At 45.6% G+C, this 25,903-nt stretch overlaps 2 protein-coding genes across 10 annotated transcripts in view; both read left to right on the forward strand.

The window, feature by feature from the left end:
- LOC103743738 (zinc finger protein 175-like) overlaps positions 1-7,475 on the forward strand; it is a 15,900-nt gene extending 8,425 nt beyond the window's left edge. For 6 of the 9 annotated variants that reach the window (XM_008845203.2, XM_017801142.2, XM_029569418.1 and 3 more), the window contains 3 exons: positions 934-1,060; positions 1,271-1,366; positions 4,635-7,475. In XM_008845203.2, the coding sequence (XP_008843425.1) occupies positions 934-1,060; positions 1,271-1,366; positions 4,635-7,249 (2,838 nt within the window). In that variant the 3' untranslated portion in view covers positions 7,250-7,475. Of the gene's footprint in view, positions 1-47; positions 129-933; positions 1,061-1,270; positions 1,367-4,634 lie in introns of those variants that run through there. The other 3 variants (XM_029569419.1, XM_029569420.1, XM_029569421.1) reach the window with 3 other exon arrangements.
- Positions 7,476-11,529: 4,054 nt separating this feature from the next.
- Positions 11,530-23,096, forward strand: LOC103743739 (zinc finger protein 585A). Its single transcript, XM_008845207.3, is given in 6 exon segments — positions 11,530-11,678; positions 13,712-13,952; positions 16,490-16,616; positions 16,966-17,061; positions 19,148-21,897; positions 21,899-23,096. Coding segments are annotated over 5 exon segments (3,129 nt in total). The 5' UTR covers positions 11,530-11,678; positions 13,712-13,880; the 3' UTR covers positions 21,983-23,096.
- The last annotated feature ends 2,807 nt before the right edge of the window (positions 23,097-25,903 follow it).

The raw sequence follows: 25,903 nt of genomic DNA on the forward strand, positions 1-25,903 counted from the left end.
ACGGGCCAGATGCCCTATTAACATGATAAGTTTCAGTTTCTCTTAAGTTTCAGATTCCTGGAAACCATGTGACTTACATAGTTTTCTCTTGGATAAGAAATAGGAAGCACTGCGTTCCAGCATGATAGGTATGTAAGGCAAAAGGCAAAATCAGTCACAAGATTTTCCACAACAAGTTAGCATATCAGCCAATCCAAAGTGTATTTGCTTTACCCTATGTACGTCTTCCACAGTGTGCTTTATTCCAACATACTCCCTTTTGTGTTTGCTCTTTTGCAAGTCTCTGCATTTCTGTAAAAGTAGAAGTTTATGTAATGTTGAATGCCAAGGAGCCAGCACAACTATTAGCTGGAATAATGTTGCTTAGTAAATAATCATCTTGCTTATTTTGTGTTTGAGTATAGAATAGAGTAAGTTTGAAGCCAACCTGGTCTACATAGCGAATTCCAGGCCAGCTGGGGCTTCATAGGGAGACCCATTCTCTATTTTGGGTCCATTTTGGGTCACCTTTTTGAAAATAAAACGACTGAATGTAGAGGACATAGGATTTTTTAAAAATTGCTTTATGGGCTGGAGAGATGGCACAGTGGTTAAGAACACTGACTGTTCTTGCAGAAGACCCAGGTTTGAATCCCAGCACCCACATGGCAGCTAACAACTATCCTTAAGTCCAGTTCCAGGGGATCCAACAACCTCCTCTGTCTTCCGCGGGCAGTGCACGACATGGGTACACTTACCTACATGCAGGCAATACATGCATACACATAAAATAAAAATAATAAAAATGGCTTTATCCCCCAAAATGCAATGCAAAATAAGTACTTGGTCAGCAGCCTAATGACATCACAGTGAAAACTTACTGAAACCAATTCTCCACATGTAACTTTCCAACCTGCTGGTGGCAAGGAATTCATAGTGAATATGTTATTGCAGAAATTGTTGTCCATCGAAGATGTGACTGTGGCGTTCACCCAGGAGGAGTGGCAGCACCTGGACCCCGCCCAGAGACGCCTGTACCAGGACGTGATGCTGGAGATCTACAGCCACCTCATGTCAGTGGGTGAGCGCAGCTGGCTGGGGACGGAGGAGGGGCCTTGTTATCAGGAATAATTTATGGTCTTTGAGGTTTGTCCTGAGAGTTCACACACCCCTACCTCAGGTGTCCTTATGTGCTCAGTAGAAAATATTGACAAGCCATTGCAAAGCCTCACAGCATGACCTCTGGAGCCCAAGGTGCAAAACACAAATGCAATATCTTTCCAATTCACAGGATACCCCATTCCCAGCCCGGAGGGCCTCTTCAGGATGAAGAAAGAAAATGAGACACAGGTGTGGATGGCTGAACCCCTGCGTCAGAGCTGTCAAGGTGAACGACTGCTGCCGGGGTGCAGGTGGATAGCACCTAGGGGCCACTATCAGCCTACCTTACTTGTCTGTTCCCTTAGTGGTTGGCACCTGGGTTTCAACCTACTCCTGGTTTCTATGAACAATGCTGCAATAAATTATGTTATAAACAAAGAACAGGGGCCAGGATAAGACTTCTCAAAGGTGAATGCTAGGCAGATGAGCATTCCTAAGCTGCATAACCGCCCATAGACGCAGGCACAAAAGTCTGTATTTGCACATCTTATCGGTCAACATTTGCTATGAACCAACTTGATTAATAGATTGCCCATGTGATACATGAAAGAGCTCTTTCCAAGTTCTGATTTTATTGTTGTAATAACTAAGTAGAGCACCTCACAGTATCTTATCTGGATGGGTTTTCCATGTGTATCTTTCTTTGTTTTGTTTCGTGACCACGAGGTTTTCTGGGTTTTTCTTTCCTCTGTCCCTGAAGTCATTCATTTTCCTTTCTATGCAGAATATTCTCCTTTTTTCTTTCCATTTTTAATTACATTTGTTTGTGTGTGTGTGCGTGTGCGTGTGCATGTGTGTTTGGTGTGTGTGTGATTTGTGTGTGTTTGGTGTGTGTGTGGTATTTGTGTGGTGTGTGTGTGTGTGTACACGCGTGTGTGTAGTTGTGCATTTGCCACATGCATGTGGAGGTCAGAGGACAACTTATGGGTATTGGTTCTTCCCTCCTACCATATGGGACCCTGGAATCAAACTCAGATCTAAAAGCTTGGCAGCAATCCCCTACTCTGTGACCCACCTCACCAGCCCTCTTCTGTCTTCCTGCTCATCAGGACATCCCAGGCGCGGCACACTCTACATTCCTGTGGTGGTGTTTTCACATGGGAGATGCCATGGGGCCTGTTCGCTCTGAGCACTCAGTCCTTGTACTGGTGTTGTGATTCCCATTCGTTACCACCAGTCCTTGGTGCCTAAACTGCATCTGCCGCCTTGCTCAGCACCTTGGAGGACAGGGCCCATGACACGGCCCCCATGCTTACTTTTGGGAGATCGGAAATTGGGATCATCCTGATCAAAATCAGAACGCCTTTTCATCTGACACGTTTTACCAGGCACTTCTGGGATTCTGAGGTCTTTGTTCTTGGTCCTCTAATTTATGACTTCAGAGTTTGTACTGTTCTCTCCTCCTTCTCCCTCTCCTCCTCTACCTCCCCCTCCTCTCCTCTCTTCCTCCTCCTCCTCCCCCTCCTTCCTTTCTTCCTTTATGACAAGGCCTCATGTAGCCCAGGCTGGCCTTGAGCCTCAGGCTCCCAAGTTCTGGGACGACAGGCATACGCCACCACGCCTAGCTTCCATTTTTCTTTTAGAACACACAAGTTACATGAGTTGTTCTTACTCCCACCAGTTCCCTAAAATTGGTGATTTTATTACAAATGAGATTGTGATTCCCTCCCCTTGTATGTGACATCAGTCAAGATACTCCTGACGTTTACTAGACAATGCGTTTCTATTATGCTTGTTTTTAAAAATACATTTTAATGCAAACATGCAGTTATTTTCTGTTATGTAGGATTTACATACATCAGTGAAGTTTTCATCATGATTTCCTATTTCCAGTATCACAATATAATGGTATAATTTGCCTCTTCGCACTTTGGCTCATTGCTACCATGTTCTCATTAACGCCTTCTGTGTGGGTGCCCTCTGTTGTGTGGTCTGTTACCTGGCTTGTCTTCTCCCCTGTTATTTTTGTTACCTCGATGTTAATCAATGTGCTGGAATTGAAGGCATGCACCACCACACCCAAGTAAAAAAAAAATTTTTTTTCTGTCTTTTTGAGACAGGGTCTCCCAGTAGCACCAGCTGTCCTGGAACTCACTATGTAGACCAGGCTGGTCTCAAACTCAAAGAGATCCACCTGCCTCTGCTTCCCAAGTGCTGGGACTAAAGGCGTGCACCACCACGCTTGGCTATGGTAAAAATTTTTTATAGATTACATAAGCTAATTTTTAAAAAAGAAAAAAGAAATCTAGTGCATGTATAAAATTGGTATTTTAAGACTGAAGAATCAGGGTAGACACATGCTGTCCTGGCTTGGTTAATGACTATCTCCAACATTAAAACAAGGGACTGGAGAGCTGGCTCAGCAGTTAGGAGCACTGGCTGCTCTTGCAGAGGACCTGGGTTCAGTTCCCATCACCCACACAGAAGCTGAAAAATCGTCCTTAACTCCAGTTCCAGAGGATTAAACAACCTCTTCTGACCTCCGTGCGCACTACACAACACAGGGGCACCTACACACATGCAGGCAATGCACACATGCACATAAAATAAATATTAAAAACAAAACAAAACAAAAGAAACCACTCACTGCCAATAGTTGCTCGGCTAAGGTTAGAGCCTCCTCATTTCCCCAGGTCTGTGCTGAACCATTAACAGCTAATCAATGCTGGGTGATGGAGAGTTGGTCTTCTTTAAGGGAGTGATGTTAGATAGGCTGAACAGGCTCCATGAACTCATACTGGTCCCGAGGGACATCTGGGGACACAAACTTGGCTCGATAGGCCTTAACATATATGACAGAACGTATGAAATCCAGTGGATAAGCTATAGGGAGGCAGATAGGGAGAGGGTCTACATAGGGTTAAGATGTATGAAATGCACAAAAACTCAATAAAAATATACATTTTTAAAACCAAAAAAACTTCGGCTGATTAAAAATGGTAAAAGGAACATAATGTGCATTTCTCCTCAGCTAATGAAATCGTATGCTCTGAACTCTCCTTCAAGCCCTGGTTGTCTACACTGACATCATCCTATGAACAGTTTTGCCTTTATCCTCAGTGGTCATGTTACTAGATGAGGGTGTCTAAGGTTACCTTCAAAATCAGAAATATCTTGCCTTTGCCCAAAAACAAATTGTACCCACAAATTGGCAAAATAATCTTGCAGTCAAAGTTGTATTTAAAGGGCACCTCATGGTCTTCAGCACAAAGCCAAGGTCTCGGGGCTACAAGGCTAGGAGTGTTTCTTCTTCTTAATGATACTATGTTTTCTTCAACTATAAAATGGGGTGAGTAATGCCTTATGGGATAGGAGCGATGATTAAACAAGTTTCTGTTTCCTCTGCAAAGAAAGTTGCCTGGCATATGCTGTAGAGAAGCATGTTTAACATATCATCCAGACTCTGGCAATGATTCTACTTCGTCTCAGTTGGCTGTATGTGAGTCCCCTTCCATTCTGTTCATTATCTTTATTCTTTCATCTTTCTCTTCCAGAAGGGGCTTTGGAACTTGATAGATCACCACAGCAAGTTCCTGAGAAACGTTCCTTTCAAGATTATATGGTGAGTGGAGCCATAAGTGGTGAGTGTTCCATTTTAGAACTGTGGAAAGGTGCTGGTCCTACAAAGAGAGATGCGCAAAACCAGATCCGACCCATGAGACCTGGTTTCATCAACAAGAAAACTCTGGACACAGATGGTAGTTGTGACTGTGAAGAGAGTGGGGGGCCATTCCTTTGGAGCCTCATTTCTACACAAAATAGACCTCCAAACTCTGGAGCGAAAAGTTTGAACTCTAAACTAGAAGCAAATGGTCAGAATCAAAGCAGTGTCAGAAAACAGCTGAATGGCCAGCTTAAAACTGGTCCGCTCTTTACACCTGGCTCTTTTGATGCTAACTGTTCCATTACACACAGAGGAGAGAGATCCTGCAAACATAGTCAGTTCAGAAAAGTTCTCAGCCATAAACAACCACTTATGTGGCATGAAACTCATTCTCAGGAAAAGCCAAATGACAGTACTGAATTGGGGAATGATTTCAGTCAGCATCAGATGAGCCACACTGTGAAGAGGCCTTCCGTGAGTCCCAAACGTGGGAAGGCCTTCCTCCAGAAGTCAGAGTCAAAAACCCATCAGCAAACTCAGACTGGAAAGAAATCTTATGAATGCAAAGACTGCGGGAATGTGTTCAGTCATCCATCCCAACTTAAGGTGCATCACCAAATTCACTTGGGGAAGAGGCCTTACATGTGTTCTGAATGTGGAAAGACCTTCCAGCAGAAGTCAGTACTCAGGGCGCACCAGAGAAGTCACACAGGAGAAAAGCCTTACAAATGTATTAACTGTGGGAAAGCCTTAGCCTCTAAGGCCCAACTCCAAGAGCATGAGCGGATTCACACAGGAGAGAAGCCCTATGTGTGCACGGAATGTGGGAAGGCCTTCAGAGGTAGGTCAACCTTCCGTAAACATAAAATAACACATGCTCCAGAAAGACATTTTCTCTGTCGAAAATGTGGGAAGGCCTTCCTCCTCAAATCAGAGTTGTTATCCCATCGGCGAACTCACATTGGAGAGAAGCCTTATCAGTGCCAAGACTGTGGAAAACTGTTCAATAGAGCATCTCAACTGAAGGTGCATCGTCGAATTCATACAGGTGAGAAGCCTTATGAATGTAGTGACTGTGGCAAAGCCTTCACCCTAAAGGCACACCTCAATGTACACCTAAAAGTTCATATTGAAGGAAAATACCATGTGTGCCATGAGTGTGGGAATGCCTTCAGGAAGGAGTCGGTGCTAAGAACACATCAAAGAATTCACACAGGGGAGAAGCCTTACAAATGCAGTGACTGTGGGAAAGCCTTAGCCTCTAAGCTCCAACTCCAAGAGCATGAGCGGATTCACACAGGAGAGAAGCCCTATGTGTGTACGGAATGTGGAAAGGCCTTCAGAGGTAGGTCAATTTTCCGTAAACATAAGGTAACTCACACTAGGGCAGGACCGTTTGTCAGCCACAAATGTGGGAAAGGCTTCTCTCGGACGTCAGAGTTGACATCGCATTGGCGAACTCACACTGGAGAGAAGTCTTATGAATGCCAAGACTGTGGAAAACTGTTCAATAGAGCATCTCAACTGAAGGTGCATCTTCGAATTCACACAGGTGAGAAGCCTTATGAATGTAGTGACTGTGGAAAAGCCTTCACCCAAAAGGCACACCTCAATATACACCAGAAAATTCATACTGAAGGAAAACACCACGTGTGCCGAGAGTGTGGGAGAGCCTTCAAGGAGGAGTCACTGCTCCACACACACCAGAGAATTCACACAGGGGAGAACCCTTACAAATGTACTCACTGTGGGAAAGACTTAGCCTCTAAGCTCCAACTCCAAGAGCATGAGCGGATTCACACGGGAGAGAAGCCCTATGTGTGCATTGAATGTGGGAAGGCCTTCAGAGGCAGGTCAATTTTCCGGAGACATAAGATTACTCACACTAGGGCAGGACCTTTTGTCTGTCACAAATGTGGGAAGGCCTTCCTTCAGAAGTCAGAGTTGACAGTCCATCTGCGAACTCACACTGGAGAGAAGCCGTATGAATGCCAAGACTGTGGGAAATTGTTCAGTAGGACATCCCAACTGAAGGTGCATCAGCGAATTCACACAGGTGAGAAGCCTTATGAATGTGACGACTGTGGAAAAGCATTTACCCAAAAGGCGCACCTCAATATACACCTGAAAGTTCATACTGAAGAAAAACACCATGTGTGCTGTGAATGTGGGAATGCCTTCAAGGAGGAATTGGAGCTCAGCAGGCACCAAAGAGTTCACACAAGGAAGAAGCCTTACAAATGCAGTCACTGCGGGAAGGACTTACCCTCTAAGCTACACCTCCAAGAGCACGAGCGGATTCACACCGGAGAGAAACCCTACATGTGCACTGAATGTGGGAAGGCCTTCAGTGCTAGGTCTAGTTTCCACAGACATAAAATAACTCACACTAGGGCAAATCATTTTGTCTGTCACAAATGTGGGAGGGCCTTCCTCCAGAAGTCAGAGTTGACAGCCCATCAGCGAAGTCACACTGGAGCGAAGCCGAAGGGACGCCATGAGTGAGCAATCACTGTCCCACATTCTCGCTCTTCAGTGAGACTCATGCAGTTCACACAAGGAGAGCTCTTATACAACAGGTCTTACCACGAAATCAATTCCCAGCTCATCAGCATATTCCCAATATACTCCTAGAATTACTTGAAGAAGAGAGCATTTTAAAAGAGACATAATTGTTCATGGTGAAATTCATAATAGAGAACACATCTAGCTCTCCATTTGATTTTTTGTTTTTCACATATATATATAAATCAGCCAATTCAGAGAAACTCCGCCCCATCCTCTGCTCTTACAATCTTTGTTGGGAGCTGTTTGTCTATTATGTACATTGAGCTGTGGCAGGCTTGTTTACTGAGTTTATGTTCTGCACACCAGTACCTATTCTGCCAAATCAGGAGGAATGTGTTTATATGGAGAGCCTCACAATATCTGACCTGGAGGCAACAGTGGTAGACAAAAAGATCAAAGAAGCCTTTGAAGTATTTGACCACTCCTTGACGCTCAGATAAGGGTGGGGAAAAACAGCTGTTGAAACTAATTGAGTTCTTCTGTATAAAAAGGCAGAGCTGAAATAAACCAGGGCTGCAGTCTCTACTGACAGCCCTCCCAAGCATCTTTTCTGTCTCTTGTTTTTTCTTTCAATCCTCACTCCTCCTTTCGGGTACTGTCTGTCTTGGCCGGCTGGCACCAGCAAGATCCCCACCTGCTCCTGCCTCCCAAGTGCTGGGACTAAAGGCGTGTGCCACCACACCCGGCTTCCATTTGTTTTTTTAAACACCTATTAGACATTAGAAAAATTACAAAATAACTTGTAATAATGGGCACAAGTGTCCAGATTTGTTAGTGGCATGTCAAAAAATTGTGATTTCATTTCAGGATGAAACCCTAATGACTTGAGAAAAAAAATCTTTTATGGAAAATGCTATAACAAAATTTTTACTAGTATATTTATAAGAAAGCTCTTAAGAAATTATGTCCATGGTATTCCTGTTTATTGTGGAACATGAGTGTTTTTAAAATGCAGGCAAAGTAAACTATAGGATAGTAATATGTGTGGACATGTGTCTGTAATATATGTGTACTTACTGCTTATGTATTTGGAGTTGAATATAAATATATATGTAGACATTGTCTCATCAGCATTTACATATGTATGCACTTGTGTATGTATATGTATTTACTCAGCTGAGTAGGGTTTACAACAGAGTTTATTGTCTAATATGTAGATTGTAATTGATTTTTAAAAGAATGTAGTTTTGTGGGCTAGAGAGATGGCTCAGTGGTTAAGAACACTGGCTGCTCTTTCATAAGACCTGAGTTCAACTCCTAGCACCCACACAATGGCTAAAAACTGTCCATAACTCCAGTTCCAGGGGATCCAGCACCCTCAGATCCAACGCCCTCTTCTGACCTCAGGCATTGCACAATTCAGGTACATTTACATACATGCAGGTAATGCACTCATACACATAAAACAAAAATAATAAAATATTTTTTAAAGAACGTAGCTTTGTTTATCAGATTTACCAATGATATTATGTGATCTTGCATCATCAATAATTGCGAATGTCATTATATGAATGTACTGTTTTTTAGGTCTGCATAAATGGGATTCTGCAACATTTAATGTCTTCTTTTCTTCCTTTTCTTTTTTTGTGGCAGTAAGCTCACATGTGTGTTCCCTTTGCTTTCCACCTGTATCTGTGAGCTTCACCACAGATACTCAGCGCCAACCACCGAGTCTGGACTTGCTCATATTTTTGTGTAGGCTTCTAATCAGACTACCATCAGTAGGAAGAGTATGGCCAGCCAGTCGTTTGTTTAAAATGGTTTGGGTTTTCTGTCATTGGTTCGTTTCTTAACACAGCCTTGTTTATTTGCACAAATGGCTTTCATGCCATACTAGCGGCATTGAGTACATCTGGCAGGGACTGTATGGCCCCCACACTGGAAATGTACTACTGCCTGGCTCTTTGCTGAGGAGGTGTGCCAGCCCGTGACACACACTGGGTACTGTGCTCTTAACCATATACATATCCAGGCATCTAGGTACCTTTCCTTTGTTTTATGATAACCTGACTACTTCTGTGTACATAGTGGTATTTTATTTCTAAAGTATGTCTTTAATGACTATACCATGTTCAGTACAATTGGCAGGCCATAACTTATTCAGCCATTCTCAGTTTTGATTATTCATTCTTTGACTCACTAGTTTTCTTTGTTCTAAATCATGTTATAAATAATTCCCAAAACAGAGCAAAACAGGTTTTAAGAGGACACCCCCATGAGCCACGTTCCTGTGTCTGACCCCTTGTTCCACTCTCTGCATCCCCACTGAGCAAAGGATCTTACCTTCCCGTCCTTGTTTTTTGCATCTGCAAATGTACAACGTAATTACGCATCATTCCACCAGTGTGAAGTAAACCACTCAATGTGTTAAACCTTTAGAACTTAATAGGAAACAACTGCACAAACTTTAGTAGGATCCTGTGTCACTGGACCAACAAGGGTTCCTATGGGCTAGGCATGAACTAACATGGGAATTGTTAATCCATTGAAAGTCCTTTCCAGAGATGAAAAGAGAAACATTACAATATATACTGAGAAAATTCAGAGTATCATAAGAAAACGTCAAAAACTTATATTTCAGAAAATTGGAAAATCTAAAATAGATGAATTTCTAGATATGCATGACCTACCAAAATTAAACCCAGATGAGTTAAATGACTTAAAAAGATTTAACCAATGAGAAAGAAGCAGTATTTTTTTTTTTTTTTTTTGGTCTTTTTGAGACAGGGTCTCCCTGTATCCCCAGCTGTCCTGGAACTCACTATGCAAACCAGGCTCACCTTGAACGCACAGAGATCCACCTGCCTCTGCCTCCCAAGTGCTGGGATTAAAGGCATGCGCCACCATGCCCAGCAGTAATTCTTTTGTAAGAAGCGTAATTTTTTAAATTTTTATTTATTCTTTTTATGTGTATGAATGTATTGCCTGCATGTATGTGAGTTCACCCGTGTCGTGCAATGTGGCGGAGGTCAGAAGAGGGCTTCAGATTCCCCTGGAACTGGAGTTAAGAAGGGTTCATAGCCGCCACGTGGGTGCTTGGAATTGAACCTGGGTCTGATTCAGCTCTCTGCAAGAGCAGTCAGTGCTCTTAACCACTGAGCCATCTCTCCAGCCCCCAAGAAGCAGTAATTTTAAAAAATGTTTTATTATTTTTATTTTATGTGTATGAGTGTTATGCCTGTATGTAGGTTAAGTGCACCGTGTCCTGCAATGCCCAAGGAGGACAGAAGAGGCTGTCAGATCCCCCGGAACTGGAGTTACAGACAGTTGTTAGCTGCCATGTGGGTGCTGGGATTCGAACCTGGGTCTTCTGCAAGAACAGTCAGTGTTCTTAACTGCTGAGCCATCTCTCCAGCCCCAGAAGCAGTAAATTTTGAATCTCACAATTATGGGGCTGGAGAGATGGCTCGGTGATTAACAGCACTAGCTATTCTTGCAGAGGACCTGGTTCAGTTCCCAGTATCCACATGGCCATCTGTAACTTCAGTTCCAGAAGATCCATCACCGTTTTTTGGCTTCCTCACATACATGTAGGCAGAACACTCATACACATTACAAAACTTTCCTTAAATCTTCCCAACTAAAAAAAGTCCAGGACCAGATGGATATACAGCGTTGATTTCTACCAGACCTTCCGAGAACGTGAATGCGCCTCAAATTATTCCTTAAGATAAAAAAGGAAGACACACTTCCAAATGCTTTGCACGAAGCCAAAACCAGCTAAGATTCAACAAAAAAGAAAGTGATGTCAATCTCTCTGATGAACACAGGCACAAAAATTCTCAAAAACTCCAGACTTAGCCAAGTGCTGCAAGCCAGAGGATGTCTGTGAGAAGGAGGCCAGCCTGGTCTACATAGCAAGCTCCAGGATAGCTTGGGCTACAGGAAGACCCTGACTCAAAAAAACAACAAAAGCCCTACCAAACAATCACAAAACAAAAAACAGGACTAAAAAGAAACCACTCCGGACTTCAGAAAAGTACTCAGGACTCGATAAAAGCACTCACACATTCCAAGCACCTTCCCCCGCTGTACGGAAGGAAGGGTCTCTGACGGCCACCTCACGGGAGCAGCCACGACAGTTTCAGAGCGAACAGGGACGCCCTACACGGCCGCCATGATGACTGTGGGCAGACGCGTCAGAAGTGTTAGTGAGCATGCCCAGAGCGTCTACCAATTGGGAGAGGCTGGCGATGAGGCCGGAAGTGGTCGGCGGGAGGGTCTTGAGATCTGAGACGGTCAAGCCATTCTAGAGATTGTTTCCGGTCAGCTCCTGGAGTGATTGGGACATTTCCATCCGGAATTCTCGACCTAGGTTAGCGGAAGTCCCAGGGAGCCCGCGCAGAGGCGTGGAGGCGCAAGTGAGGTGCTGGGGGTTTGTGCAAAGTTATGGGCTGACTCCGGGTGCAGGGAGGACTCGGGTCCAGATGGGATGTGGGCTGCTGCGTGGTCCTCTGTGGACTTGGTCCTCCGAGCACCGAGGACAGCACCGGGGACCCTGGGAGGACTCCCCGTGGGTGCTGCAGGTGGAGGACTTGGAGGGTGGGTGGGGATGGAGGAGTCAGGACAGCTGAGGATGGAGCCCGCAGGCCTGGGGGGCGGGGGGCTTGGTTGGGTCCCAAGCCGAGGACGCAGAGCCATCTCCATCTGCCCCCGCCTTCCCCGTGTAAACGTTTGCAGCGGATGGTAGTGCTGGAGAGAGGCTCTGAACCTTTAGGTCTGGGCTCAGGTCACCAGGGTCTTTGTGCTGGTCCCAGGCCAGGGCTCCTGGGCGCAGGCCGTGACCATTCTGAAAAGGTATTTCCTGGAGGAAACCAGAGCTACAGGTGATCGCTGTAGAAAAGAAATCCTAATTCCGGAGATCGTTGTCTGAGGATTGGGTCCTTTGAAGATGGATGGGTCGGTGGTGTCCTCTCCTAGGGTCCCTGAGGAGATGGTAAAGATCAGTGATGGCTGTTGGCTAGAGATGATGGGGACTCCGTTTGGGGCATGTTACCTGAACCCCTTTGTAGGGGTAGTGGGGTTTTCCTGGGAGCGTTTTTAGCTTCAAAGCAGTAATCTCAGAAGCTGGGTCATGTCAGTGACTGGAAGACGGTTTCTAAGCATGCAGGCAACACCCACTCTCTGGAAGTTACTGAAAATCATGGAGGCCAAAGACCCCATTCAGATGTAACAGGAAACTCATTATGGACAGTCAAAAAGTGTTCAGAATGGAGGTCCAGGTGAACGTGTACAGGTTTCCTAGGTTATGAAGAAAGTTGAGTTCGTAGGTTTAAGCAATGTGTTAAGAATAGGCTGTGTGGCTGTGGGGGCCGAGTCCAGGGTCCAGAAACGGAGGTTGGAGAGGAGTTGGGATTAAAGATTTGTGGAGGCTGTCATGGTGTAGCTCACATTTAATTAAAGACAGGAAGAGACAGCTCTGGGAGTTCGAGGCCAGCCAAGGCTACATAGGGAGACATCTCAAAAATAAGGTTTGCGTATCCACCAGCAAATGACTTGTTTTATTCAGCACACAGGACATCAGGCAGGTGGCCACTGGGAGATAACCTGTGCCTTTGGTATCAAGGTAATTTTATAGAAAATCAAATGCAGGTGACTTCCTGCCAAAGCCAGTTATGGGCCACGGATTGGGGCACAAGCCTTTCACCCCCAGCACTTGAGAGGCAGAAGCAGGCCAGTCTTGATGAGTTCAAGATCAGGCTGGTCTAAACAGTGAGTTCCCAACTACAGAGGATTATATAGTTGAGACCGTGTTTGCTATTTACTCTTGGTCCCCAGCATAATCAGTGTAACCCTGATGAACAACAGAATTAAGACTGCTCTGAGTGTTCTGCTCTGGGCTGTTTACACAGAGGCCTTTATCATGTACTCTGCACTTCGCTGCCTGGACCTCGGTAGGTGGTGCCGTGGTTAAAACCATGCTTGCTACCCAAGCAGCAGGCATGTCTCAAGTAGAGGTCCCCAGAACCCACATCAGTGCTGGGTAGACATAGCAACCCACTTGTCATTCTAATGCTCTGAAGGCAGAGACGGGAGATAAGAGAGCCCTGACTCAGATTTCTAGTTAGACAAACTGTGTGAGCAAGTTCTGGGTTCAACTGAGAGATGCTGCCTCATTGAGGAGGACAGAGAGCAATCAGGGAAGACTCCGGATGTCAGCACAGCCTCCACACAGATGCCTATGCACATACATATAAAAAGTATAAGAAAATCCACTGTAGCTGGGCATGGTGGCACTCACCTTTAATCCCAGCACTTGGGAGGCAGAGGCAAGTGGATCTCTGTGAGTTCAAGGCCACCCTGGTCTACATAGTAAGTTTCAGGCTACCTGGGGCTATAGGGAGACCCTGTCTCAAAAAGACCAAAAAAAAATTCATTGTCTTTCCTGTGTCTCTGCAGACTCTGGAGTCTGGACTGCTAATTCAGGCTGCTGGATTTCCTCTTATGCCACAACCAGCTTGTGCAGATCAGAAACTGCCTGGAGCCTCCACCCCCCAACCCAGGTGTGGCTGCTGGGAACACTGGATGTGCTACCAAGAAGGACCAAGAGCAAACATCCACAGGAGCCATGCCTGCAGGAGTGAGTCCATCCCAGAAGGCCCAGGTCCCAGGACCAGAAGTGCAGAGTCCACCATGGAAGGTAAACAGGGCTGCTCTGCGTTTGGTGCTCCAGGTCTTGAGGGTAGAAACAGGAAGCAACTCCAGGGGTCGCTAATCCTGAGATGGTCTTGGTTCCCCAGGTAAGAGTGGACTACACAGTATCCAGTCCCCAAACCTCAGAATGTTTGTTTTATCGTTGTTTTGTTCAGACACGAGGTTCGTGTCCCTGAGGCTACCTGGAGCTTGTGTGGGTCAGGCTGTCCTCAAACTGCTGTTCCTGCCGTCGGCTCTGCAGTAAAGGATTAGTGTGAACGGCCTATACCACCACCCCCATTTCCAGTCTTTAATGACAGGGTTCTTTTCCTGTCTCTTGTTCTCTTAGCTGTGACCCTGGTCCACATCTTCCCACCCCCAGTGCTCAAAAGCGTGCTCTCCATGTCCACCCTCCACGACACGGGTCCCGTTCTGGTCAGATCCACCTTCCAGTTGATTTTCGTGACTGTGTACCTGTTTGGATGTGTTCTCATGCACAAATATGAATGTTTTTCTTGGTTACCCTTGTCTTGCCATTTTCTCTAAGAGTATAAATGTTTTTCACAAAGTGAAGTCACCAGTAGCCACCAGTAGCCACCAGCAGCGGCAGTAATGCTTAAGCTGGCCTCAAACTCACTATATAGACCAGGCTGGCCTTGAACTCACACAGATCCGCCTGCCTCTGCCTCCCAAGTGCTGGGATTAATGACGAGCACCACCACACCCAGCTAATTTAATCCAGTTTTTTAATTTTAAAAATATTATTACCTGGGTGTAGTGGTGTATGCCTTTAATCCCAGGAGGCAGAGACAGATGAATCTCTGTGCCATCAAAGCCATCCTGGTGTACATAGCGAGTTCCATGTCAGCTGAGGTTACAGGGAGACCCTGTCTCCAAAAAACAAAGGAACAAAATTAATTATTGCATCTCATTTTGGGGTGTACAATAAATGTGGGTAATTCGAGTGCATGTGCCACACTGGATGTTCCAATCAAGGGATTCTGTGCAATACAAAGATCACAAGTAGTTCAAGACATATCTTGTCTGTATTCATTGGTCAAAAACTTGTAAGATTTTCTGAGAATTCTTAACTGTGCCTAGGTCAGAAAGACAGAGGAGTAAGACATGCTTGATTGCATACGTGGTTCATAACCTTTTTTTGTGAGTAGTTTGTTGTTGATTTGATGGTCTTTTTGTTGTTGTTTTTCCTTTTCTTTTCGGTAGAGGCAGTGGAGTCTTTTTTAAGGCAGCTTGTTCAGCTGTGTCAGAATTCTTGCTCCTTTGCTAGTGAAAGACTAAAACTGGACGCAGGGCCCAGGAGCTGCTTTCCCGCTCAGGTCCCCCAGGTTCCCTGCCTTTCTCTCCTGCCTCTTAGCTACTTAGCACTTGAAATGTGGGCACTTGGTGTTGAGATGTTCTAGAACTATAAGTACACTGACTTTGGAAACCTTAGTATTTTAAAGATTAACTTACTTCTATAGACCTAAACAGAATGCACTAGGGAATCCATCCCCTTCCTTCTGAGCCGGCTGCTGGAAGTCTCCCGAGCCCTCTGTGCTCCCCTGTATGTCCCTTGACCTGTGTCGGAGCCTCCGTCATGTTCCACTCACCTCGTCTTCTTCTTTGCAAGATCACGGAGTGTGTGGCACGGTGTGTGCGGCTGCCGCAGCCTCTCGGGTGCTCATCTTGTCCGTCATCTTTCTTGGTGGTCCTGAAGTTCATCCTTGGGTTCAGGCGTTGTCGGCCCGGTTCTCTCAGGAGCCCAGGCTGTCCCACTGTTTAGCAGCCATGGGTGCTGCCGACTTCCTTCAGTCCGCTGTCGTCACCCAGGTCCCTCTGGTGCAGCTCTTTCCACCACCCCCTCGGCCTCAGCCTCCAACTGGATCCAGCAGGAAGGGCGCGTGGGGAGGAGACTGTGGCCGTTCCTTCCGTGCAGTCAAGACCCTGGTGCAGTCGGATGCAGTTTAAACACCCCTACGTTTTTCCATGAGCTGTCCCCAGTGCCCCTGCTTGGAATTCGATGCCATCCACCTTCACAGTCTCTTAAAGAGGGTGATCGGCTGCTTGGTGACCTCGTCCTGGACCTTCCTGCCTCTCCAGCTTTGCACCCATGTTTTTCTGGCACGTGGTGCTTGTCTCTCCTTAAATGTCTCACTTCTGGGCTGTAGAGATGGCTCCTCAGTTATGTGGCACATGCACAAAATTAATTAATTAAATAAAATGTAATACAGAAATTAAAGTATTAAGGGCTAGAGCAATAGCTCAGGCACTAATCACACTTATAAAGAAGATCTTAAACAAATTTATGGTATTAGGATCTGTTTCTAGCTTCCTTCTGCAATTAAAAAAAAAAAGAGCAATTTGAGTGTACAAAGAAAGACAGGATTTCTTTTTTAATGAACATTATCTGCCAAAATGGAATGTAAAGTGGTTTTTGTGAGAACCCTCATGATTCATCGTGGTGAAAACTCATTCACACGTCCCAGTTGGCATGGTGCTCATTTGCTGCTGTGAGTAATACACACTGAATATATGTTGTTACAGAGGTTGGTGTCGTTTGAGGACGTGACTGTGGACTTCAGCCGGGAGGAGTGGCAGCACCTGGACCCCGCCCAGAGACGCCTGTACCAGGACGTGATGCTGGAGATCTACAGCCACCTCGTGTCAGTGGGTGAGTGCAGCTGGCCTCATGGGTGGGCCTTGTTGAGAATCACTTCTGTTGGGAGATCATGGTGGGATAGCAGAAATGTGGGGTTTTTGTTCATTTGTTTATTCTGTGCGTGTGCATGCGTGCGTGAGTGTGTGTGTGCGTGCGCGTGTGCATGTGTGTGGTGTCCTGGGCTCTTTTTTTCTTGCTGTTTTCTTTTTACTTAACTTGTCATGGCGAGTTCTTCTTTTTGGGTTCTCCAAGTATTATTTTGTACCCAGCAGAGAATGATATTTTTCTGATGAGCCAATGCAAAACTTCCCTTGATGGCCTTTAAAAGTACACACAAATCCAGTACCCTTCCAATTCACAGGGTATGCTACTCCGAGGCCTGAGGCCTTCTTCGGGATGAAGAAAGCAAAGGAGGCACTACAGGAGGAGGCTGACTTTCCAAGCCAGAGGTGTGGAGGTGAGTGACGATTCCCCTGGTGGAGGTGGCCAGTACTAAGGGAGCATTTCAGTCTACCTAAGTATTTGTCCCTCTATGGCACTCAGCTTGGTGGCCTCCCACTCCCAAGTTCCTACAAAAAAAGTGTTGCAACACTTTGTTATAAATGTGGACTAGGAGCCAGTTTGGACTTTCAGTTATTAGTGGGAAAAAAAGACAGCAGAAAACTTAACCAATAAAAAAATGTATTTCTCGTCGGGCGTGGTGGCGCATGCCTTTGATCCTAGCACTCAGGAGGCAGAGGCAGGTGGATCTCTGAGTTCAAGGTCTGCTGGGGCTACAGGGAGACTGTCTTAAAAAAGACCAAAAAAAAAAAAAAAATTTATTTCTTCACGACTGTTAAATTCCAGAGTTCTCATCCCTACTTCAAACCTTGGCTGTATGTGTGCGATGGTTCATGTCTTTTTTTCTCTTCTTTTTTTTTTAAATAATTTATTGAGAATTTTTTTTTAATAATTTATTGAGAATTTCATATAGGGATATAAGGTGCTTTGATCAAATCCATGCCCACCCCCTCCCCTCCAACCTCTCCCATATCTCCCCATCACTTTTTCCTGATAACTTCATGTTCTCTTTCTTTTTCTTCTTTTTTTTAAATCGGGCTTTTTGCTGCTTTAACATTCCCCCCTCTGAAGAGGTAACCCTAAAATCTTTTAAGGATTAGATAAGAGCTCCCAAATACTTTTGACATTTTTGGCGTTTGGAACGGAGTATGTTGCTAAGATGCTCAAGGACAGTTTGACTTTTAGCCAAGAAACTGGCTACTTTTCTTTGAGGTCTTTTTACCCTAACAGCCTAGCCAATTCCTACCTCCTATTCTTATCACGCCATCCTCTGAAGAGGTTACCCAAATTGCCAATAGGGAATAGGGACGCAGACCACTCTGGCTTTCTTCCATGCTGAATAGGGATGCAGAGTGAGACAATTGGGGCACCCTTCAGTGGGTCTATTGCCGGTGCCAGCCTTTCAGTACCTAAAAGGGGGAGTGAGGACTGAAAGGAAAAACAAGAGACAGAGAAAAAGATACTTGGGAGGACTGTCAGTAGAGCCTGCAGCCCCAGTTTATTTTAGCTCTGCCTTTTTATACAGAAGAACATCAGAGGTCTTAACTCAACTAATTTCAACAGCTGTTTTTCCCACCTGTACCTGAGGGTCAAGGAGTGGTCAAATATTGCCTCCAGGTCAGGTATTGTGAGGCTCTCCATTGACTTGGCAGATTAGGTACTGGTTTGCAAAACACAAACTCAGTAAACAAGCCTGCCACAGCTCAATGTACATAATGGATTAATAGCTCCCAACAGTCTATCTAAAAGACTTCCAAATTGCATAACTCTTATCACCATGTGGAGGCAGGATCCGGGTGCTTTCAGGCACCCTGGGTTCTTAGCCCTTATGCCAGAGGGAAGCTGGAAGCAGGCACTCTCTGGCGTTCTGCTGAGACCACAATACACAGATGGAGGTTGGAACCCGCCCTCTGAGCCTGTCTTGGTTCATATCTTTAATCCCAACACTTGGGAAGACAGAAGCAGGCCCACTCTATAAATTGCAGTGAGCCTGGTCTACATAGCAAGTTCCAGGCCAGCTGGGAGACCCTGTCTCAAAACAACCACCTTGGCTGTTTACTGACCTAACCCTGCCTCCTTTTTCTGTCCCCTCCCTGAAGGTCTCAGTGTCCTACCTCTGGCAACCTGACAGTCAGGCCCCAAGCCTCACATGTCCCACTTTCTCCACTTCGCTAATGCAAGATGATGTTGGCCACTGTGTCAACATTTTATGCATTTCCACATCTAATAAAATGAGGAGAGTGGGCGTCGTTGTTGTATGGGATGATTATGAAGAATTAAATGAGTCCCTGAGTCCACTACATCAAAAGATGTTTGGCACGTGCTTAGTACTGTGTGGCTGCGTGTTAGGTGCATCGTAAGGGCTGTGGGGATGTCTCTGCTCCCCATCACCGTCCTCAGCATCGCTCCATCTCGGTAGCTGTCTGGGGCTCCTCCTATTTCCTGCTCATTGTCCCTTTCTCTCCGTCTTGTTCTCTACCCAGAAGGTGATTTGAGGCTTGACACTCCACAGCAGGAGGCTCCTGGGAAACTTTCCTTTCAAGATGTCTTGACTAGTGAAGTCACAAGAGGTGGTTCATTGTGTTCCATCTGGGGACTGTGGCAGGATGCTGGCCCTACAGAGAGAGATCAGCAAAACCAGATCCCACCTCTGAGACCCGGTGATTTCATCAACAAGAGAACTCAGAGCACAGACAGGAATTGTGAATGTGAAGAGGCCGAGGAACGTGTTCCTGTGGGGCCTCACCGCATTTCCACACAGAACAGACCTCCAAACTCTGAATCATTAGCAGGAACTTTGAACCCTCACCTAGAAGCAGATGGTCGGAATCAAAGCAGTGTCAGAAAACAGCTTAATGGCCATGTTACTCCTGGAGAGCTCTTTACAAGTGGCTTTTCTAATGCTAACTGTGTCATTACTCACAGAGGAGAGAAATCTTGCAAACACATTCAGTGCAAAGTTCTCAGCCATGAGCAACCACTTATGCAGAATCAAATTCACTCTCAGGAGAATCCAGATATAAATACTGAATCTGGCAAAGTCTTGAATTGCAGGTCAGTTTTCAATCAGCACCAGATAAGCCATAATATGGAGAGACAGTTTTTCTGTCCCAAATGTGGAAAGGCCTTCCTCCAGAGGTCAGAGTTCACAACCCATAAGCAAACTCATGCTGGAGAGAAACCTTATGAATACCAAATCCATGGGAATTTGTTCAGCCATCAATCCAAACTGAATGTGCATCATCAGATTCACTCGGGGGAGAGACGTTATGTGTGTTTTGAATGTGGCAAGGCTTTCCAGCAGAAGTCAGTACTCAGGGTACACCAGAGAATTCACACAGGGGAGAAGCCTTACAAATGTACTCACTGTGGGAAAGCCTTAGCCTCTAAGGCCCAACTCCAAGAACATGAGCGGATTCACACAGGAGAGAAGCCCTATGTGTGCACTGAATGTGGAAAGGCCTTCCGTGGTAGGTCAATTTTCCGGAAACATAAGATAACTCATGCTCCAGAAAGACGTTTTGTCTGTCGAAAATGTGGGAAGGCCTTCCTCCAGAAGTCAGAGTTGACAGCCCATCAGCGAACTCACGTAGGAGAGAAGCCTTATCAGTGCCAAGACTGTGGGAAGTTGTTCGCTAGACCATCTGAACTGAAAATGCATCGTCGAATTCACACAGGCGAAAAGCCTTATGAGTGCCAAGAATGTGGGAAATTTTTCAGTACAACAGCCCAGCTGAAGGTGCATCATCGGATTCACACAGGTGAGAGGCCTTACAAATGTAGCGACTGTGGAAGAAGCTTCACCCAAAAGGCACATCTCAATATGCACCTGAAAGTTCATACTGAAGAAAAACATGATGTGGAGAGGCTCCGTGTATACCATGAGAGTGGGAGAGCCTTCAGGAAGGAGACAGAGCTCAGCAGGCAGCGAAGAATTCACACAGGGGAGAAGTCTTACAAGTGCAGCGACTGTGGGAAAGCCTTCGCCTCTAAGTTCCCACTACGAGAGCATGAACGGGTTCACACCGGAGAGAAGCCCTATGTGTGCACTGAATGTGGGAAGGCCTTTGCTGCTAAGTCAAATTTCCATAGACATAAGATGACTCAGTGTGGGGCAAGCCATTTTGTCTGTCACAAATGTGGGAAAGCCTTCCTCCGAAAGTCAGAGTTGATAGCCCATAGGCAATCCCACTCTGGAGAGAAACCTTATGGATGCCAAGTTTGTGGGAAATTGTTCCGTAGACCATCTGAACTGAAGATGCATTGTCGAATTCACACAGGTGAGAAGCCTTATGAATGTAGCACCTGTGGAAAAGCCTTCACCCTAAAGGGACACCTCAAAATACACCTGAAAGTTCATACTAAAAGAAAGCATCACTCAGTGAAACACCATGTATGCCATCAGGGTGGGAGAGCTGTCCAGAAGGAGTCTGTACTCGGCAAGCACCAAAGAATTCACCCTGGTGAGAAGCCTCACAAATGCAGTGACTGTGGGAAGGCCTTTACTCAGAAGTCAGTACTTAGAATTCATCAGAGACTTCACACTGGCGAGAAGCCTCACAAATGCAGTGACTGTGGAAAAGCCTTTGCCTTCAGGGCCCGACTCCAAGAGCATGAGCGAATTCACACAGGAGACAAACCCTTTGTGTGTACTGAATGTGGCAAGGCCTACAGTAGCAGGTCAGGTTTGCATAGACATAAGATGACTCACAGTGGAGCAAGACCTTTTGTCTGTCAGAAATGTGGGAAGGCCTTTCTCCAGAAGTCACACTTGACATTCCATCAGCGGACTCACACTGGAGAGAAGCCGTATAAGTGCCAAGACTGTGGGAAATTGTTCACTAGAATATACCAGCTAAAGGTGCATTGTCGCATTCACACAGGTGAGAAGCCTTACGAATGCCAAAAGTGTGGCAAAGCCTTCACTCTAAAGGCACACCTCAATATACATCTAAAAGTCCACACTGAAGGAAAGCATCATGTGTGCCGAGAGTGTGGGAGAGCCTTCAAGGACGAGTCACTGCTCCACGAGCACCAGAGACTTCACATGGGGGAGAAGCCTTACAAATGCACTCACTGTGGGAAAGCCTTCGTCTCTAACTTCCGACTCCAAGAGCATGAACGGATTCACACGGGAGAGAAACCCTATGTGTGCACCGAATGTGGGAAGGCCTTCACTGCTAGATCAAACTTCCATAGTCATAAGATGACTCACACTAGGAAGGTGTTCTGCCATGCACAAGTGTGGGAAAGCCTTCCTCCAGAAGTCAGTATTGACATCCCATCAACAAACTCAACGCCAGAGAAAAGTCTTGTGAATGCCATAAGTGAGGTCTCATCATCAGCACTTCTCACTGAAGGCGCACCGTAGAATTCACACAAGTGCAATCCTGTGTGTCTTCTGAGTAAAGGGAGGTCTTCGACAACAAATCTTACCAAGAAATCATTTCCCTATCCATCACCATGTTTCCCAAGTACAATTATCCTCCTGGCGTTACCTGAAAAAGAGAACAGTTTATGAGATCTAATTGCACATGACACAATTCATAGAGAATGCCTAGTTCTTCATTTCTTTTTAACACATTATGAGGCATTAAAAAAAATCACAAAATAATTTGTAATAATAAGCACGTGCCCATATTTGTAGTACTGTGCTAAAAAGTGATTTTACCAGGCATAGCGCACACCTTTAGTCCCAGCAGGAGGCATAGGCTGGAGGAGCTCTGTGAGATAGAGGCCAGCCTGGTCTTTGTGGTGATTCCAGGCCTGCTGGAGCTACAGGGAGACCCTATCTCAAAAAGACTTTTCTTTTTTAAAAAGTGGGATTTTAGCTAGGCATGGAGACACATTCTTTTAGTCCCAACACTCAGGAGGCAGAAGCAGGCTGATCTTTGTGAGATCGAAGCTAGCTGGGGCTATCTGAAGACCCTGTCTAAAAAAAATAAAATTGCGATTTCATTTCAGAATAAAACCCTAATGATTTTGAGAACAAAAGCCTTTTATAGAAAATGATATAATTTGTTGCTAGTGTATTTATAACAGAGTTTTAAAGAAACTGTCCATAATGTTCCTGTTTATAGAATACCAGTGTTTCTAAAATGCCAGCGATGTGAAGTATAGAGTAATATTATGTATGGATCTGTATCTGTAATGTATGTATACTTATTGCTTGTGTATCTAGGTTTATTTGTATATAACTATGGTCTCAGCATTTATATATGTATGCATATGTGTTTACACAGTATAGTAGGCTATACAACAGCGTTCACTGTCTAATAGCATATAAATTACAGGGGTTTTTTTAAAGAATGTAGTTTCTGCTTACCAAATTTATTTCCTAATGAAAGTACATGATCTGATATTATCAACCTTTGTGAATGTCATTGTACCTTTCTTAGGTCTTTGCATAAATGTGATTCTGTGGTGATTGATGCTCTTTGTGCTGTGCCCTTTCTTTGGAAGTTCACTCAGATCTGTGCTCCCTCTGCTTTCGCTGTACCATCTGTAGTGAGCTTTGACGTAGATGTTCAGAGCCAGCCATTCAGTCTAGGCTTGTTTGCATTTTTGTACAGGCTTCTAATTGGACGCATCAGCAGTAGCAAAATTGTGGCTGATCACTTGTTTAATGTGGTTTGGGTTTTCTGTTGTTTATTTGTTGTGTTTTTATTTTGTTTTGTTTTTAACACAGCCACTTTCTTTTGTACAAATGTTATCCAAGGATGTTTTCACTGTCTGTTGGCAGCACTGAGTACTTGTGGCAGAGCATACCGCCCCACACTGGAAATGTACCATCGCCTGGCTCTTTGCTGAGGAGGTGTGCCAGCCCGTGACATGGCATGTACTGTTCACTCTGCTCTTGGAGTCTCTATCCTTTGTTTTACGATAATCTGATCACATCTTTGTACATACTAGGTTTTTGTTTTGTTTTGTTTTTTTGGTCTTTTTGAGACAGGGTCTCCCTGTAGCCCCAGCTATCCTGGAGCTATGTAGACCAGGCTGGCCTCAAACTCACAAAGACCCGCCTGACTCTGCCTCCCAGATGCTGGGATTAAAGGTGTGCACTACCACGCCCAAGCTAAAAAGAGAACAACACACTACCAAGAGTGAGGTTCCTATGTCTGAGCCTGGTTCTACTCTCTGCATCCACTGAGCAGGGGATTGCACCTTCTACCCTCGTTTTCTCATCTGTAAGTGAAGGATGTGCTTGTACCTTCACTCCGTGAGTAAGAAGCAAACCACTAAGTGTGTTAAACCTGGGGGACCTGATGTAGGCAACCAAGAAGTGGGTTAGCGGCAGTGGGATCCTGCTACATCCTGCCCAGCTGGGTACTGGTGGACACAGAGGGACAGTGAGGTATCTAATAATAAAATATCACAGACAATTTAATATTAAGAAAATGGGACCAGGAGGGTCCCTGTTCCTTAGAAGGAAAAGCATGGCATCTCTAACTCTCAACGTTTTATTCACAGGGTGCTCTAAGCTGGTATTCAGGAACAGGGTAGGCAGATCAAAGGATATTCTGCAGGAGCTCGGGGAACAATTAGCAAAAAAAAAAATGGAACTGAGGTAGGAACTGTCAGTCCTCTGGAAGTTCTTCCTTTGAGGAAGGGATGCGTCAGTGGGACCAACAGCCTTAGTCCCAAGGACCACAAAGTACATCAACAGCTGTCACCAACCAGGCGGTGACATGCAGGGTAGGTGCTGGGCAGGATGCCCACCTGTACTGTCTGCCTCACTGAACTCTCCTTGAACAGGAAATAATGCCACTGATGTGCCCTCACTTTCAGCCATAGTGCAAAACCAGTCTCCACTTGGTGCAGTTGCCCAAAGCGTACCCTCATTCCCACTTTGATTGGGAAGCCCCCCCCCCCCTTCCATTCTCACTTGTTTTTCTCTCTGTGCTACCAAGAAGGCCCTTGTGGTCTGAGCAAACACTGCAAATATGGCCCAGGTTGGTGCCCCATGCAGTTTTAAGGAACATGGTAAGAGAGCTCTGGGGACAAGTCTCATTAAATCTTGAAACCGCAGTAAAGAGCCACTGGCCATTTCCAAGAGTATAGGGCTTTTCTTATCCCTGTCCCTAACCATCACCTGGGTGTACACATAGGGCTCAGGTCGAACAGTTCATTCTCCTGGGCCCTCCATAACCACTCAGATTGTAGGCTTTAGCAAGTTGTCCCTTCCTGGAGATCCCACATTCTTCCTCCCTCAAAGCCCCTCTGTCCAATGTATTCACCTCCCTCTGGATCTCTGACTCATTTCCTTCTTCCGCTCAGAAGCAGATATTGGGACTACCCCCTCAGTACCTGTGCCTGTTGAATCAGACTAAAGAAGCTGGAGGGTAGGAGGGTGTTGATGGAGCCACCTGTTTTGTAATCTTTTACAAAAATCTGGTGCATTTTCACAGATTTGTGAAAAGATCTGTCTTTGAGATCTGAGAATTGAGCAATTTCAAGGGCCCCAACGTCAGACTGACAAGTCATGAATAATTGTTTGGGGGGGGGGAGCTAGTTGTGAGCAGCTTTTCTCAGCTCCTGTACTCTTCACAGCCATTGTAGGAGGCATTCTCTGCTTCTGAGCCCCATTTCAGAGATGAGGAAACAAAGAATGAGCGTTTGAGGGGCCCGAGAGATGCCCAGGGCTTAAGAGCATTTACTGCACTTGCAGAGGACCCGAATTCCCTTCCCAGCACCCACTTTGGACAGCTCCCAACTGCTGTGACTCCAGCTCCAGGGGCTCAGGTGCCCTCTTCCGACCTCCACAGACAACTGCAGTCACATACATGTACCACACAGAGACACACGAACACATAATTTAAAATCAATCTAGGCCGAGGCAGGTGGATCTTTGTGAGTTCAAAGCCAGCCTGGTCTACATAGTGAGTTCCAGGACAGCTGGGGCTACAAGGAGACCGTCTCAAAAAGACACACACAAAAAAAATCTATATAGGCTGGACACCGTGGCACAAAACTTTATTCCCAGCACTCTGGAGACAGAAGCGGGCAGAACTCTTATGAGCGGGAGGCCAGACTGGTCTGCGTAGTGAGTTACAGTTGTGCCAGTGTTAGAGTGAGAGCCTGTCTCAAATATACAAACTGTTTGGTAGAGCGCTCCCCAAGATTAAAAATACAGTCTTGAGAAAAGCCGAGATTTGAACCAGGCTCTCTGACACCAATCTCTGCCCAACCGTCGGACGTCCTCCCTTCGCTGCACCAAGCATGAGAACGAACGGTGGCTG

This window comes from Nannospalax galili, unplaced genomic scaffold, assembly GCF_000622305.1.
Source record: "Nannospalax galili isolate Female #2095 unplaced genomic scaffold, S.galili_v1.0 scaffold960, whole genome shotgun sequence".
Taxonomy (NCBI): Eukaryota; Metazoa; Chordata; class Mammalia; order Rodentia; family Spalacidae; genus Nannospalax; species Nannospalax galili.